The sequence below is a fragment of the Hydractinia symbiolongicarpus genome, chromosome 4, assembly GCF_029227915.1.
Source record: "Hydractinia symbiolongicarpus strain clone_291-10 chromosome 4, HSymV2.1, whole genome shotgun sequence".
In the NCBI taxonomy this organism is placed as follows: Eukaryota; Metazoa; Cnidaria; class Hydrozoa; order Anthoathecata; family Hydractiniidae; genus Hydractinia; species Hydractinia symbiolongicarpus.
The window spans coordinates 20,621,599-20,635,783 of NC_079878.1; the positions used below are offsets into that span (position 1 = coordinate 20,621,599).

At 32.7% G+C, this 14,185-nt stretch overlaps 1 protein-coding gene across 2 annotated transcripts; it reads left to right on the forward strand.

Moving 5' to 3' along the window:
• Window positions 1-2,735: 2,735 nt before the first annotated feature.
• Window positions 2,736-13,135, forward strand: LOC130641748 (uncharacterized). Of its 2 annotated transcripts, none has more exons than XM_057448687.1 (15): window positions 2,736-3,044; window positions 6,583-6,662; window positions 7,776-7,814; window positions 7,901-7,978; window positions 8,061-8,161; window positions 8,712-8,796; window positions 8,887-8,965; window positions 9,402-9,532; window positions 9,906-9,980; window positions 10,057-10,145; window positions 10,445-10,502; window positions 10,576-10,640; window positions 10,725-10,876; window positions 11,341-11,397; window positions 11,595-13,135. In XM_057448687.1, the coding sequence occupies exons 1-15, from the start codon at window positions 2,765-2,767 to the stop codon at window positions 12,800-12,802; spliced, it is 2,577 nt and encodes an 858-aa protein (XP_057304670.1). In that variant the 5' UTR covers window positions 2,736-2,764; the 3' UTR covers window positions 12,803-13,135. The 2 variants fall into 2 exon arrangements, with proteins under 2 accessions (XP_057304670.1, XP_057304671.1); XM_057448688.1 differs by lacking the exon at window positions 2,736-3,044 and adding an exon at window positions 5,563-6,260.
• The last annotated feature ends 1,050 nt before the right edge of the window (window positions 13,136-14,185 follow it).

Genomic DNA, 14,185 nt, shown 5'->3' on the forward strand with positions numbered 1-14,185 from the left:
TTGGATCATAGAAGAGAAGTGGTTTTAAAATGGAAGAAAAGTGAGCCATAGGGGCCATCGTATGTAATGTATCAACTCTAACATTTGCATGTTTCCATAAATTTTGATAATGAATTCAAATATTTTGGTCATTTTTGGTAAAAATGATCAGAAAGTTTCAAGCATGTTAACCCCAATCGGAGAATATGAATAATAGTATTATTAACTAGTTGTTAGCCTGTGGAAAAATCCATGGATTCGCCCGTTCTTTAAATATACCTGTCGCAACAAATTAGATAAAAATATATCGCATTTGATATTCATGTTTTCATAGCACGTTTTTCTAACTCAGTGGGTGATCCGCGCAGAGACAGACAAAATACGGCTATTAAGAGATATATATTAATGGATATTAATGTTTTCTAAATCTAGGTCTTTGAATCTGTTTCAGAATGGCCAGGTTGATGACGTTGTCAAAATCTCAAAAATCATTGTATATAATTATTAAAAGTATATACATAATCTTAACAGTTTTTTTTGTATATTGGCCTGTCTTTGCTGACATGATCAAGATTTTCAAACCCTTACATCTCCTTAAACGTTTGTCAAAAGCACATGATCCCATATCTTTTTCATCAGCTTTTCAAGCTGTACACATTACAATGAATGAACAAATTTCACCAATTTTTTGTATATACATGCACTTGTGAGGTAAGCCAAAAAGTGTATTTTTCTTTTCTTATTTCTTCCTAAACTGAAATGGTGTAATTAAAATTACCATCTCTCACTAAAAAAATAATTAAATAATTAAGTAAGGTTAATATATAAGTGTATTTTCACTTGGTAAAATTTAAGTCATACAAATTGGACAAGAGTGCCTATGACTAGCCAGGAAATTGGTGCAAAAACCATCTCCCACCAAAAAAAAATTAAATAAGTATAAAAGGTTAGCATATAAGTGTATTTTCACTTTGTAAAATTAAAGTCATACAAATTGGATGAGAGTGCCAAATACTAGCCAGGAAATCGGTGCAAAAACCACAGGCTTTTCAGGCGAGTGCAGCATATTATTATTATTTAGAACGTTATGGGAACTTTCTAAGTGAGAAAAACACAGTTTTTGTCAAAATTGCTTCGAGTAGCAACAAGAATTGCTTGGACCAAATATGCCTTTCCAAGCAACATTAGTGTTATATTCTTAGTGCTATTAAAGTTATCAGCAGCAGGAAATTGAGCATTGTATCCCAAAAGTCCTGCACATACCTTTAAGGGAACACTAACAACAGATATACTGCAATGGTACACAAACTGGGTCTCCATTTCGAGCCTAAGAAAATAAGACCAGAGCAATAAATTGCTCCCCTGAGGTTACAATAATCCCCCTTATTGATAGGCCTTCATTTATAGAAATATTTTTATGTTGACGGAAATACCCTGTATAAATATTTTTAATAATAATAATAATAACAAGTTGGCAAAGAGTTCTAAAAAAGGCTTTTTTTGATACAATTTGCTGGATTAATTTATATATAGATAACAAAGTCACAAACAAAGTTACTTCAGCATTCGAATTAAGGGTTCACAATTTGCAATTTATGAACCATTTTTTGAAAGTTGTGAATCAAATTGTTAAACTATCAGTGAAAATAGCGAACTCATAAATAAGAAGCGAACTCATAAATAGAAATATATATAGTATTTTTGTTTTGTGATAACACATTTGTTAATCAAGCATGAATATATAAATATATTTGTTTTGATTTTTAAAAAACTGATCGGTTTAAAAATTGCTTTCTGTTTTTGCTGGTAATTTTTTATGAATCACATCATTATTCTTCATAAATGACATCGTAACTCTTCAATGGAGTGTTGTACTTTGAAGGTTTTCTTTGTGTGTCCAAGTCAAGGAAATTGAAAGCACTGTGTTAAAAGTTCTGAAGTTATCAGACCAAAAGTGCAAATTCTATATAAAAAGTGGTTGACACTCGACTTACTGAAAACACGCTTATATAATAAATAAGAGAGTTATTTATATAACCGTGTTTCCAGTAAGTCGACACCCTTGTATATTTGGTTTTAAATTTCCTGTTTCATTAAGTTGAAAAACTTCTGCTGTTTTTTATACTAGTTTATAACACAAAGCGTTGAAATTTCCATTTTGACAAATAAAAATTTCTTATTTTGGAGACAATCTGATGTAATAGATACAATTCCGTAATGCATGCAATAGGCTGAATTCTGGTCTATTCTAAACTAATTTTTAAGTAAAAGCATCTTTTATTCTTCAAAATCAATATTTTTCATGTGTGCACCAATTTCACCAAAATGTAAAATATTGAAACTGGTATTTGTGATTGTTCAGTCAAGCTAGCCTTTTGTTTGCTTATTTGTATTGTATATATGTACTTAAGATTTCTCTCTTAAAAACAACATATAAACACATTGTAAAAAAACTTGGTTATCTTCCCTTGACCTGCCTTTGCTGAGGGTGCTATCCAGAAATTTGAAACAGAAGCATTTAGACCCAAATTTGGAATTTTATTAAGAATCTTTCAGAGGAGGTATACCATGATATGGTGGCCTAGAAAGAAAATTATTTCCCTTTCTCAGACACCTTAAAAGGGTCTTGATTAAATACAGAATTCATCATTGTGTAATCAATGTAATCGTTTGCAGCTGAATAGTTCCTGCTGCTGCAGCAGAAGGACACTTTTTGTTAATTATGTCCACTTTCATGTGTACTTTTTTGTTCTTAGTACCTATTAAACTGCTGGGTTTTTTCCATATGGAAGAACCTTTGTGCAATGAGGATAATGTTCTTGTTGCACCTGGAGATGCTGCTATTGACAGTTCCACTTATTTAAAGGAAGAAACGTTTAGTAGCAACGATATTGTGGAAAGATACGACGATGATGCTCCACAAGTCGAGCACTACAGTGAAGTTGGTTCTGAGAGTGGAGTTGAACCAGATTATACAGAATGGATATTTGATGATGCTGCTAGTGAGGCTGGTGTTATGTTTGATTTAAGTAATGAGCAGGCTATGGCAACCCTTAAATACTTTAGTAAGTTTAATTTTAAACAAGGATTTTACTTAAGTCAATTATGTTGCTGCAATATAAACATGTTTTTTTTATTTTTACCAAGTTTCTATTTTATTACAAAACATTATCTTAAGAGCTCAGTAGTTTCATTATCCAAACTTTTTAACAAAAATCCAACAGGAAGTAGAATGTAAAGGATGTTTTGAACCTTATTTGGTGTAAAAAAGTTGGCAACATAATAATCAAGAATTGTACACTTCCGTATGGTGAACAAAATTCAGTAAACTATTGTGTAGTTGAATACAGCCTTCCTCTAAACTAAATAAAAAGTTGTGTGATTTGATTTCAAAACAACACTGTAATCACAATAAGGATTTTAAGTTTTGTTTTTTAAATAAAAACATCGAGTGTTGGCTTTTACAATAGAAAATTGTTTAATTTGGTTTTATATAATTACATCCTTGGCTCATGACCAGACTAGTTATTGGGTATTTCCTACATATTTCTTGTTCCATTTCTGTTCAATTGCTTTCAAAATTGTTTTGTTTCTTGACCACCAGAGGTGCTTTTTCCATATTGTCCACCGGAGGTGTTTTTCCATATAAACAATTGTTAAAATAATTAAACCTTTTATGCCAAATCTAACGTATTAAATTATATTTTAAAAAGTATATTCAAATATGGTGTTGTTTAATGCTTCTTGATACGTTTAATATGTGCACTAATAGGCTTTGAATGGAAGATTCTTGACAATGTAATAAAGACATTCAGATCAGCCCATGTTTTGCATGGTTTTTTTTAAGAACACAACACCCTGCATGATTTTGACTCTTCATTTTAATTAAACTGCTAAAAAATTTTGTTAACCTCTTTGACTTCCTGTTTCTTCCTTTGTTCCCCAAAGCAGTTTACCATAGAAGGGCTAGCTAAGATACTTGCGATTGCTATGTCCAACACATATAACTGTAAATTTTGGTTTTGATGAATTCCAGGTTGATTAATTCAAGATGCTGTCATTTAAAAATAGACCCTTATACTGCTGTTGCAATGGTCTTATGCTGCTTGCGCTACATAGCCGTAATTCTGTGTAGACTTGTGGAATAACTTGGGAGAATGATCTCATTTCAATCAATAATGTTGCAAAGGGCAAACGAGATCAATGTAAAAAGCTGTATTTCTCCTAAGCTATTTGAGCCCACACTACTAAAAATTTGGTACATATGCAGAGCTTTAAATTTTGTTGGAAATTATGTCTGACAGTATCTTTTTTCAGTCAGTCATGCTCATTTTGGTTTATTTAAGAAAAGGTTTAAAATGGTATAGATTTTACAAGTTTAACACAACAAACAAATATTTATCCCATTTCATAGGATTTATAGTTTTTGTGTGTGTGTGAGGTTGTGAAAGTTTTTTTTGAAGAGATAAAAGTATTAAATCAATTCCTTTACCCCTGTACACTACACGGGGGTTACTGTACCAGTGTGTAAAACAAACGACCTTCCAGCAATTTGTACGACCAGAAATTCCAACCTGTAAACGAGCAAGTCATGATTATTGCCTTTAATTAAACTTTGTTACTACGAACGTGACATCAAAAATAACAGTAAAAGTTGGTCAATACTTCTGAAATTGGTAAAAATTGTTTGCCAATGCCCTTGTGTCGACCTATCCAGGAAATTGCCTTATTTTCACTCCCACAAGTACAGTTTTTTTCCACAACTTAGCAAAAGTCAACAAATTTTATACCTACATGACATGGTAACACAAGTAGCAAGACACCAATGCGGTATAAAAAGTAACCTATATTACAAAGCTTACCCTGCGTTTGTTTGTTTTTCTACTAGCTTAATATGGTAGCTGCAAGAAAATACCTGTGGATATTTTCTTGGGTTATGGACTAGTCATGCGGGTGCACTGTTCTCCTATCACAAGGAGAAATATTTTCAAACCTGCTAACCAAAAATACGTTTTTGTTCTAACTTAACATTTTTTACTCGTAATACCTTTCATGTATTTTGCATATTAATGCAGGTGGTCAGCTTAAAATTATTATACTCTTATCACAGTATCACTTTCATCATGACTGTGTTTCATAGTGTGATAGAGTATTTAAAAGACATATCTGTATGGTTTTTTAGTTTTATATCTTTTATTGTACTTTAAATCTCTTTTGCAGAACCATTAAATCTCTGCTAGGAATGATGTTTTCCTGATAAACCAATAAGTTTGTTTAAAAATGGCTCCTTTTTTACTGAAAGACAATATGTCATCAAGACAAACGTTTAAATAAAAAATAAAATTCTGTGAAAAAAATAACTTAAAAATGAGGCTTTTTTGTAAGCAAGAATTTAGTGTGATATTCAGAAAAGTCTTGTGTTTTTTAATGTAAAAATATGCCAGATCTTTTATTTATTTTTAATAGTTCAAGAAGCAAGTACAGTTAAAAGTTAAAAGCGAAATTCCTAAAGCTGTTAATGCTTATCTACATTCCTGGCCTTATGTTTTAGACAAACCCTCTTCTGGTTTCTCACAAACAGCTTTTTTGCAACAACATGTGTAACATTTTTTGTAAATTAGCTTGCTGGTTTAAAATATTTATATGAGTGGTAAAATAAAATTCATTTAGTATTTGAATGGTAATCTATTCATTAAATTTTAATAAACCTTTTTCATAAATGTTTTATCTCAAAAATAAAGAAAACTATATATTTTTTATTTTTCCAACTTGGGAGTACAAAGCACCTGCAGTCTAACATACTTTTTAGTTTGTGTGTACTTCATAGCAATGTCTCAAATTTGTATTGTTATAATGAAATCGGACAACCTTAAAGTGTATATTTAGTTACACTGTTTCGGAAGAAAAAAAAATGAAAACATTTTAACTTTAAGTAAAGCTTAAAACCTTTGTCAAATTTTGTAAATCAAATTTTTTATTTAAGTGGTTTATAGATACATCGTATCATAAGTGTTGTGATAATAACAAATATACCAGAGTTTTAATGAATTACTGGTGGATTAGTACTAGAACTGCTCATCAGGAGTTATTTCATATGTCATTTTGAAAAATTAAAATTAATTATTAAAATTATGTAAATACCTTCAGTTGATACGTTGTATGTTCTGATTGATGAAAAATGGTTGTTACTTTTTGTGCGATGGATACGTTTGAAAGAATTCTCACACCAAGTCCCTTCCATTTGAATTGTGAAGAATTGCATCTGCTAGTTCAGGATATGTGTATGTAGACATACTGTTCAGAGAAAGATGATACCGATGCGTACTAAAATTTGAATTTAGAAATTCGAACACTGCTTAGTTTTTAAATATTTTTACCATTTTGTAGAAACATATTTAATGGGAGTTTGAAAAAAAAATCCTTATATCTTTTGTAAGAGGTTACTAAATCAGGTCTACTTGTTCACTTTGAGATCTAATAAAAATATATTGAATACATTGCCATCATGCAATATGAATTTGTTAATAAATAATTAGTTAGAAATAATAATTAAAAATGATAAGTGTTAACTACCTTGTAAGTGTGTTATATTTTTAATTTTAGCGTCCACTGCTGACCGAACAAATATGATGACCAAATTCCATAGCAATGATTTAGATCTCATATCGCAGGTGTTAAATGATGTAAGTAAGATTTGATTTGCATTGTAGAACGTGTTGTGAATGTTTATGCTTAGTCAGCAGTACAGATGTTTGGAACAGATTTTAGGTGGATTAGTGGTTCTTTTACAATTTTTTCTTTTTACAAATTAAGCATTTGTTAGCTTTATGGTGTCCGATTGACTGATGCTGTTTTTGTACTTAAGCTATTCAACAAATTTAAAGTTTTCATACAGTTGCCATAAAAAGGAATTTTAAAGTTTGTTTACATTTGCAATATAATTTTTTGACTACATTTTTTTGACGTGTTTTGTTGTAATTAAAAGTATATCTTTCTAATCTGCAATTGAGCTCTCCAATTTTGTTATTCAGCACTGCCTCAATCCTCATTTTTTTTTAAACTTACTAAAATCATTTGCGAGTGTGTCACATGGCAGAGTGAGTCTTGTCAAATATTCTTATTGAAAGAATAACTTTTTTTTGTAAGGTCATATTTGAAATATTGTTTTGTATTTTTTCCTGGCTTAAACGTTCTCTGTTCCTATTTTGAAAACAATATTTAACTCTAGATTTGATAACAATTTATGTTGACACATCTGTATGTCCATTCTCCACAGAGAATACTTCAACCTAATCTAACCTCATTATTATTAATCCATGCTCACTAGAACGGCAAGCTGCAGATAAAGCCACTACACTGTTCATCTTTTAAAAACAAGTTCTCACTAACGGTGGGACTTAAAAACAACAGTAAAAAAAGTTGAAGAAAAATAAAGTTTTTAAAATCTATGTGAAAACAAACACAACTAGAACCTCTTACAGAAAACAAATTTTGGCTGAAATCTAATTTCAAAGTTGAAAAAACTGGCATTGGATAATAATTTCGTAGTTCGCAATATCATTCAAATTTATGCAGACAAATTTATCTGACTTCAATCTCGTTACTACACCACAGTTTTCAAAAACTGCTAGAAAACCAAACAATATATATACCAAATCTTGGTATATATAAGATGGAGGATTTTGAAATTGAAATATTTTTTGTTAGTCTCAGTGTTTATGCTATTGGGTATTAAAGTTTAATTCTTGTCAATGTTTGAAGAACAGTTAATCTGATACCAATGTTCTTTTATGCAGAAGGAGAAAGACCTTGAGCTTGCTGCTAAAATTGGCCAGGTAAGAATTACCATACCTTCTGAAGTCAGCCATTAAATCAAAATCTTCGTTTTTAGTTGAAGGACTATATCTTTGTTTTTTTGTAGTCATTGCTGCAAAGGAATAAGAGCCTCATGTTGAAGATTGAGAAGATGGAAGAATACCTTAACCAAACCATGGATAATGTATGTGTATTTTTTATTTATTTTTGTTGTTGTTGTTTTACAACTGTTGAAGTTCGATGATTATACGACTTGTCTCTTACAGGAGCAACAACTAAAGTTTGATTTGCAGCAAAAGAATGAATTAGTGAAAATGTATTGGGAAGATGGTGAAGAGAGAAGCATTAGTTCTGTAGGCTCACAAGGGTAGGTACACTGTCTTCTTGTTGTCCTGTCGAGGCTGTGATTTTTTTTTTCAATCGTTTATCCAATGCAGACCAGAAGATAGTCCCTAATTAAACTATTTTCTTTCTATATTCCACCTTTATTTGAATTAGTCAATTCCGCTTGTTAATGTTCACATCGCACCTCGGACTTGTAGCATCATAGTTTTTATCTATAAACTCATAAGTGTTTAATGAGGTTTATGTCAGCATGCTGCAAATATTTGGCATAGCATTTTGAGTATAGTTTAGGAAATGACATAAAATTGACCTTCGTCTGACCAAATTTAACTAGGATTGTAGTTATCTTTTATAGTCAGATTGTAGTGTAGCTAGAAAAGCGGTCACAAGATGTCGGGGAGTGCGTCAATTGGAATTCCACTCTTTACAAAAATTTGTGTAATATTTAGGAGATGGCACACGTCAATAGATAACAAAATTACCATTATGGTAGTTCAGAGAGTTTTAACTGTTTGTGAGTACATTGTCAGAGTATTTTGTTTGCAACGTGTTGTATGTTTGGTTGTATCTAGGGACGCTTGTGACGACGAGGATATGATGCGTTTGACGAAAAGATGTCGGGACCTTGAAAAAGAGAATCATGATTTATTTACAGAGGTAAGCTGGTCAAATAAAATAGATTTCCTGATCACGTGACTACAAACTAAAGTTTAAAATGACCAGTTGCTTATGTGTTTTTTTTACCAGGCATTGGATATTCGGCAGCTCACAAATGACATTGAAGATAAAGAGGAAGGATTGGTGTTTGACTGCATCCAACAACTATGTATGACGACCTTATGTGTTTTTTATTGTTCCAAATCTTCCGGAATACGAAAATATTATGAAAGTTTTTTACGGAAACGGAAAAGTGTGTTTGATAATAGAAACTCATGATAATTTGCTATTTGCTGTTTATACGCTCTGAAAACAAATGCATATTGTAAATATAATTTCCCAGGGTTTATTTTTCGCAATCTAGTAAGTGCAGCGCCAGTACGCATATATTAAAAAGCAAGAAAGAAGCTCTGGGGACGTGATATAATTTTACTTGAGGAACTTATTAAAGTTCTCTTCATAATTTGTCATGGAGTATGATGTAATATTTTTCTTGCAAACATAGGGACCTGCTATTAAAAAGCTTCTTAAAACATATGGCTGTAGTTTTCACTTCTACAGACTTCGTGTCACATGTTTATAATAGAAAATTATGATTTTTTCAGCTGAAGCGAAAACACAAATCACGACATTGACTGACGAGATTGCTGAAAAGTTTGAAGACAACCTTCAACAGCAAGAAGAAATCACCCAGCTTATAAATATGGTTGTGGAGTTGCAAAAGAAACAGAAACAGGTCTTTTTTTAAGATTCAAAAATTTCCCAGATGAGCGTCACTGATTCGGGTTGATATAATTCTGTTGCACTTCATTATTCGAAACCAAAAACTTAAACATTTGTAATGAGTATTATTAAAGCTGAAAAAAAATTTGACAGATCGAAATTTCGGTTTGTTTTGTCCAAATAATGACACGTTCAAACTGCTTCCTGTCTTATTTCCTGCTGATTTTTTTTATGCAGCAGTAATTTGTTTTCAAAATGTACTGCTTAAAGTTTAAAGTTTGTCTGCCCAAATTTTGGAATTTATGTATATACGAATTTTTGCTTTCTTTTTCCACACACCAAAGTGAGTGAAACGTTTGTCTTAAAATTCTTTTCTATACCTTTAGCTGAGTGCTGAAAATGAATTGTTACAGAATCAGCTGCAAGAATCAAATGAAAATCAAGACAACTTGAAAGAGCAGGTATGTTCGATATGCTGTTTGTGAATTGTTATGTTTATACTTATTTGTTTTTATGGATTTATTTTTTTCTTTCTAGCTAATCGAGATGCAGAAAAAGTTTCGCGAGACGTATGAAATGTTACAAGAAAATCAGGAAGAAATGAAAAATTTAAAATCGCGATTAGAGTAAGTTGACAGCCGTCGTTAAACGCATCGTGTGTGCACGATGCGTTTGACCACGGAATAAGGAATAAGGAAAAATTGAATATAAGGAATATAAGAAACTTACTTCTAATTGAATATTATCTCCTCCAGTATGCAGTTTGAGTGGTTTCCAATTCTATCGCAATGTGATCTGAAGGCGCTTTGAATAAGAAGGTACCATTCAAAACCTTTACGAGGAGAATTTGAAGCAGTGTCTATACATTCCAAGCAGTGTCCAGCATTCTGTCTTCAACGTAATGTTTGATCTCTTTTTTTTTTAGCTCATCAGGCAATCCGTCTGAATGGTTAAACGATTCATCCAACTCCCTCTCATTACAGGTATTGTAACTATGTTGATAATTTTATTTAAAACCCATCTGATATGTTTAAACCAATCATATACCTACCTTAGGATTCGTTAGCCAATGAAATAGAGGAATTTGTGAGAAGAGATTTGACAATTCATCAAGAAAAGAAGTATGGTTTCTTTCAATCTTCACCTGTTAATTTTATAACCTTTTAGTCATGAAATTCCCTCTAAATGATTAAATTTTATTCCAGGCTTCAAAACAAGAAAGTTTTGGACAATGTTCGGATGTTGAACAACAGGGAGACATTCTCCATATCAACTTCTGGTCGCACTTCCCCTGCTTCAAACTGGAGTTTTGCATCAGACGAACGCTCTGAAGCGGCGTCTACTTTTAGTTTCGATGGTGAGTAACGGAAATTGGATTGACTTTATATTTTTACTATCTAACATACCCACGTCCTTTTATTCAAATTTCGTTTACGTTGGTGTCCTTTTAATCTATCGCGAGTATAAAATCGAGTGATACACTGCTGGGGGTATGCACTGTTTGTTTTCTATAAAAGAATTAAATTATCAATTTGAGCCTCTCGTTTCTCTAGTAAGGTATATGTTCGCCTATATAACGAATTCTTGAAATTTAAATAATTAGACTTGCCACAAGGTGAGTTCTGGTGTATTCTATTTGGATTAGGAAACGGAACATGTTCCGAAATGCGTGAATACACAAGTTTTGTATCTTTTATGGGACCTCTATTTAATCTGATAGATCCCAAATGATTTCAGTCTGAAGATATTGTGTAAATAGTGCAATGGTAGTAAATTTTTCCAGTGGAAATATTTTATAAATTTATTCATGTTATTACACAGAAGGAAGTCGTCCTCGGAAACCTGTGAAGAAGCTGCAGATTGTGAAACCAATGGAAGGTAACCGTCTACTTCTCATGCTGTCTACAAGATCAGGAAACCAGGGAAAGTCAGGGAATTGACATACCTTAAGGAAACAGGAAATAGTATAAGGAAAAAAATCAGGATAAGATCTAGCCTCATTTTGTGATATACTTACCCGCTTTGTGATGTACATTGTTAGGTAATAAAAATGACATGACCTATTGTTTTTTTAGGTTCTGACACTTTAAGCAAATGGCATCACCTTGCTTCGCAAAACGTTCGAGGTGGCTTGCACATCTCAGAGCGTGACACTTCTCCTTTGAAGAGTGAAAAAGGGTTGGATGTTTCATTAGATGATGATCGTTCCACTGTCATTGGCGAGGGAAAGTCTTTGCCGAAAGCTCACTTAATAATAGACAGCTCAACAGATGATGAGCAACTGGTGACAGTACGTAGGCCTCCACCACGGACGTTAAAACAAAGCACGCCTAACGGTGGAAGTAAAACGACTGACTTATTGAACTTGCTTGGAACTCCCGCTGAAAAGAAACGGACTATAATTACAAGGAGTTCATCCGCGTTAAATTCTTTGAGACAGGGGAGAAAGCTACTGAAAAGTCAAGGTAGTGATGCTAAATCAAAATCCGAGGTCATTGGTATGATTGCAAACGCCATGAGTAAGGTGAACGTTGAAGCGCAAACGGAGCAAAGGATACTCTCCTCCTTATCACAACACGACGGACGAGGGAGAGCGTTAAGTTTATCCAAATCTCCTGAGTATAAAGATTACGTTGACATGCCCAATGTATCCAGAGTGTTGGAAAAAGCGGCAAGTTCAAAACAAATCGAAGAGGAAGACGTAACGCCTGTTGTTTCCGATTCGGAACCAACGGAATATCGTAAGTCCATACTCCCAGAAAAAGAGCTTGATAGTATTACCGGGCCATTAGGATTATTAAACCGGGCGGACCCGATCGATACGAACGATAATATAATGAATCGATTATATCGTTTATCTGGTCACAGTACAAACGCGCCTCAACCAAGAAGTGAAGAGAACAAACCGATAAAGATAACGACGTCTGCGACAGAAAAAATCGAAACGACGACAATGAAACGAAACAAGAGTAGTGGTTCGCTTGTTGATATGATGATGAACAACAAAATTCAAGCTAGACCATTCGGCCTTTCAAATTTAGTAAGCACTTCAAGTGCAGACAATTTTGTTAATGATACGAATAGTGTGTCCAATTTAAAGGACAATGTAACATCCAGGAGTGTCGAAGGAGGTTCGGACAACATTGTTTTAGATGAGGATTTGCTTAAGAGAACTTCAAAGTCAATGGAAGCAGGACTGGATACAGCAAAAAGGACAGAAAGTTCAGCAAGTAGTTCAGGTTACAGTAGCGGTTTCTTTTCGTTTCTTGGAAAGTTTACTTAACAGCGAATTACCATTTCGACACGCTACTTGATTTGCAGAATGACTTGCCTCGTATAGCCATACGGTGCGTGAAACGTTTTTGTTTACACGCTCTATCTTGTATAATCACAGATCCTAACGAAATTATGAAGCAAGCATATTTTCCCATTCACAGGAGTAGAACGGTATGTTGATCTCAGAAAAACAAGTTCGTTATATTTCGAAGGTTTACTATAATTGTAAATTTTAATTTTGACCCTAAAAAGTATTTATATACCATGTTCAATATTTTTATAACAATACACTTGTGTATATACTGTCTATAGAAAATGGAAAACTGTTTTTTTTTTGTCATTACCAACAGTCCTTCCTGATTTTTTTTTTTTTTGTTTACACGGTGAATTCAGCGTCTGACTATTTTAGGATTAGAAATTTTAGCAGCCATAAGTATCGTGCAAGTGTTTTTTAGGTATTTTCTTTCGGAATTTGAACCCGAGATCTAAAATTAGGAAGTGTTGAATCTGTGCATTGTTGGTTTGGTTTGACAAAATAGCACAAAAGTTTGATTTTTTGAACAGCAACAATATTTGAAGTTACTTACGAAATGAAGCGTTTTTGCAGCAATGCAACATGATTCTGGTCGCAAAAATTAATTTAACCCCTTACACTTCTTTGTACGCAAAAAAACATTTTTGACACGAGCGAAAAAAAATTCTACTGAATTAAACAGCGTTAAAAGAACTATCCATTGTCTGTAGTCTTTTCTATTTGGGAGCATATCGTGTTTACGTGCCTCTTTGTGATTCGCGAGAAGAAATTAGCGAACAAAAACTTTATTTCCGGACAGGAAAAAGTCTTTGGCGTAAATAAATTTTCCGATCACTGCTCATAACTTACTTAGTTCGTGCACTGGAACTTCGTTTAAGTAGCATCTGTCTTTAGCACGCAATATCGCTAAAAAAATTATGAGCAACTTAGGGTTTAAATATTTTTTAAAATGAAGCAAGATCTGAGCCTAAAATCTGAATTCGAAAATAAAACTAATTGCTCAAAGGTATTATAAGAGCATCTAAATTTTATTTAAAAGCCCGAAATTTTTTTGTGGGGAAATTAAATCCACAAACAAGATGATTCTCGTGAAATACGATATCACCAAAATGTTTTTGGTAAAAATATTGTTAAGAAGGCGATTTCACAAATAAGATCACAAAATTTAAAAAGTGGAAAAATAACATCGAACATAACATCGAATTTTTTTCCTTCAGAAAACAAATTCGTTCTTAGTTCACTTGAAATAACGTCGGGCCAGAAATTTAACAGAAATATTTTCAACACAAATTTCAAAAGGCTTCGGACTTGAGTCATTCAATTTTTTAGCTCATTAACATTTGCTGGGGCTGGCTA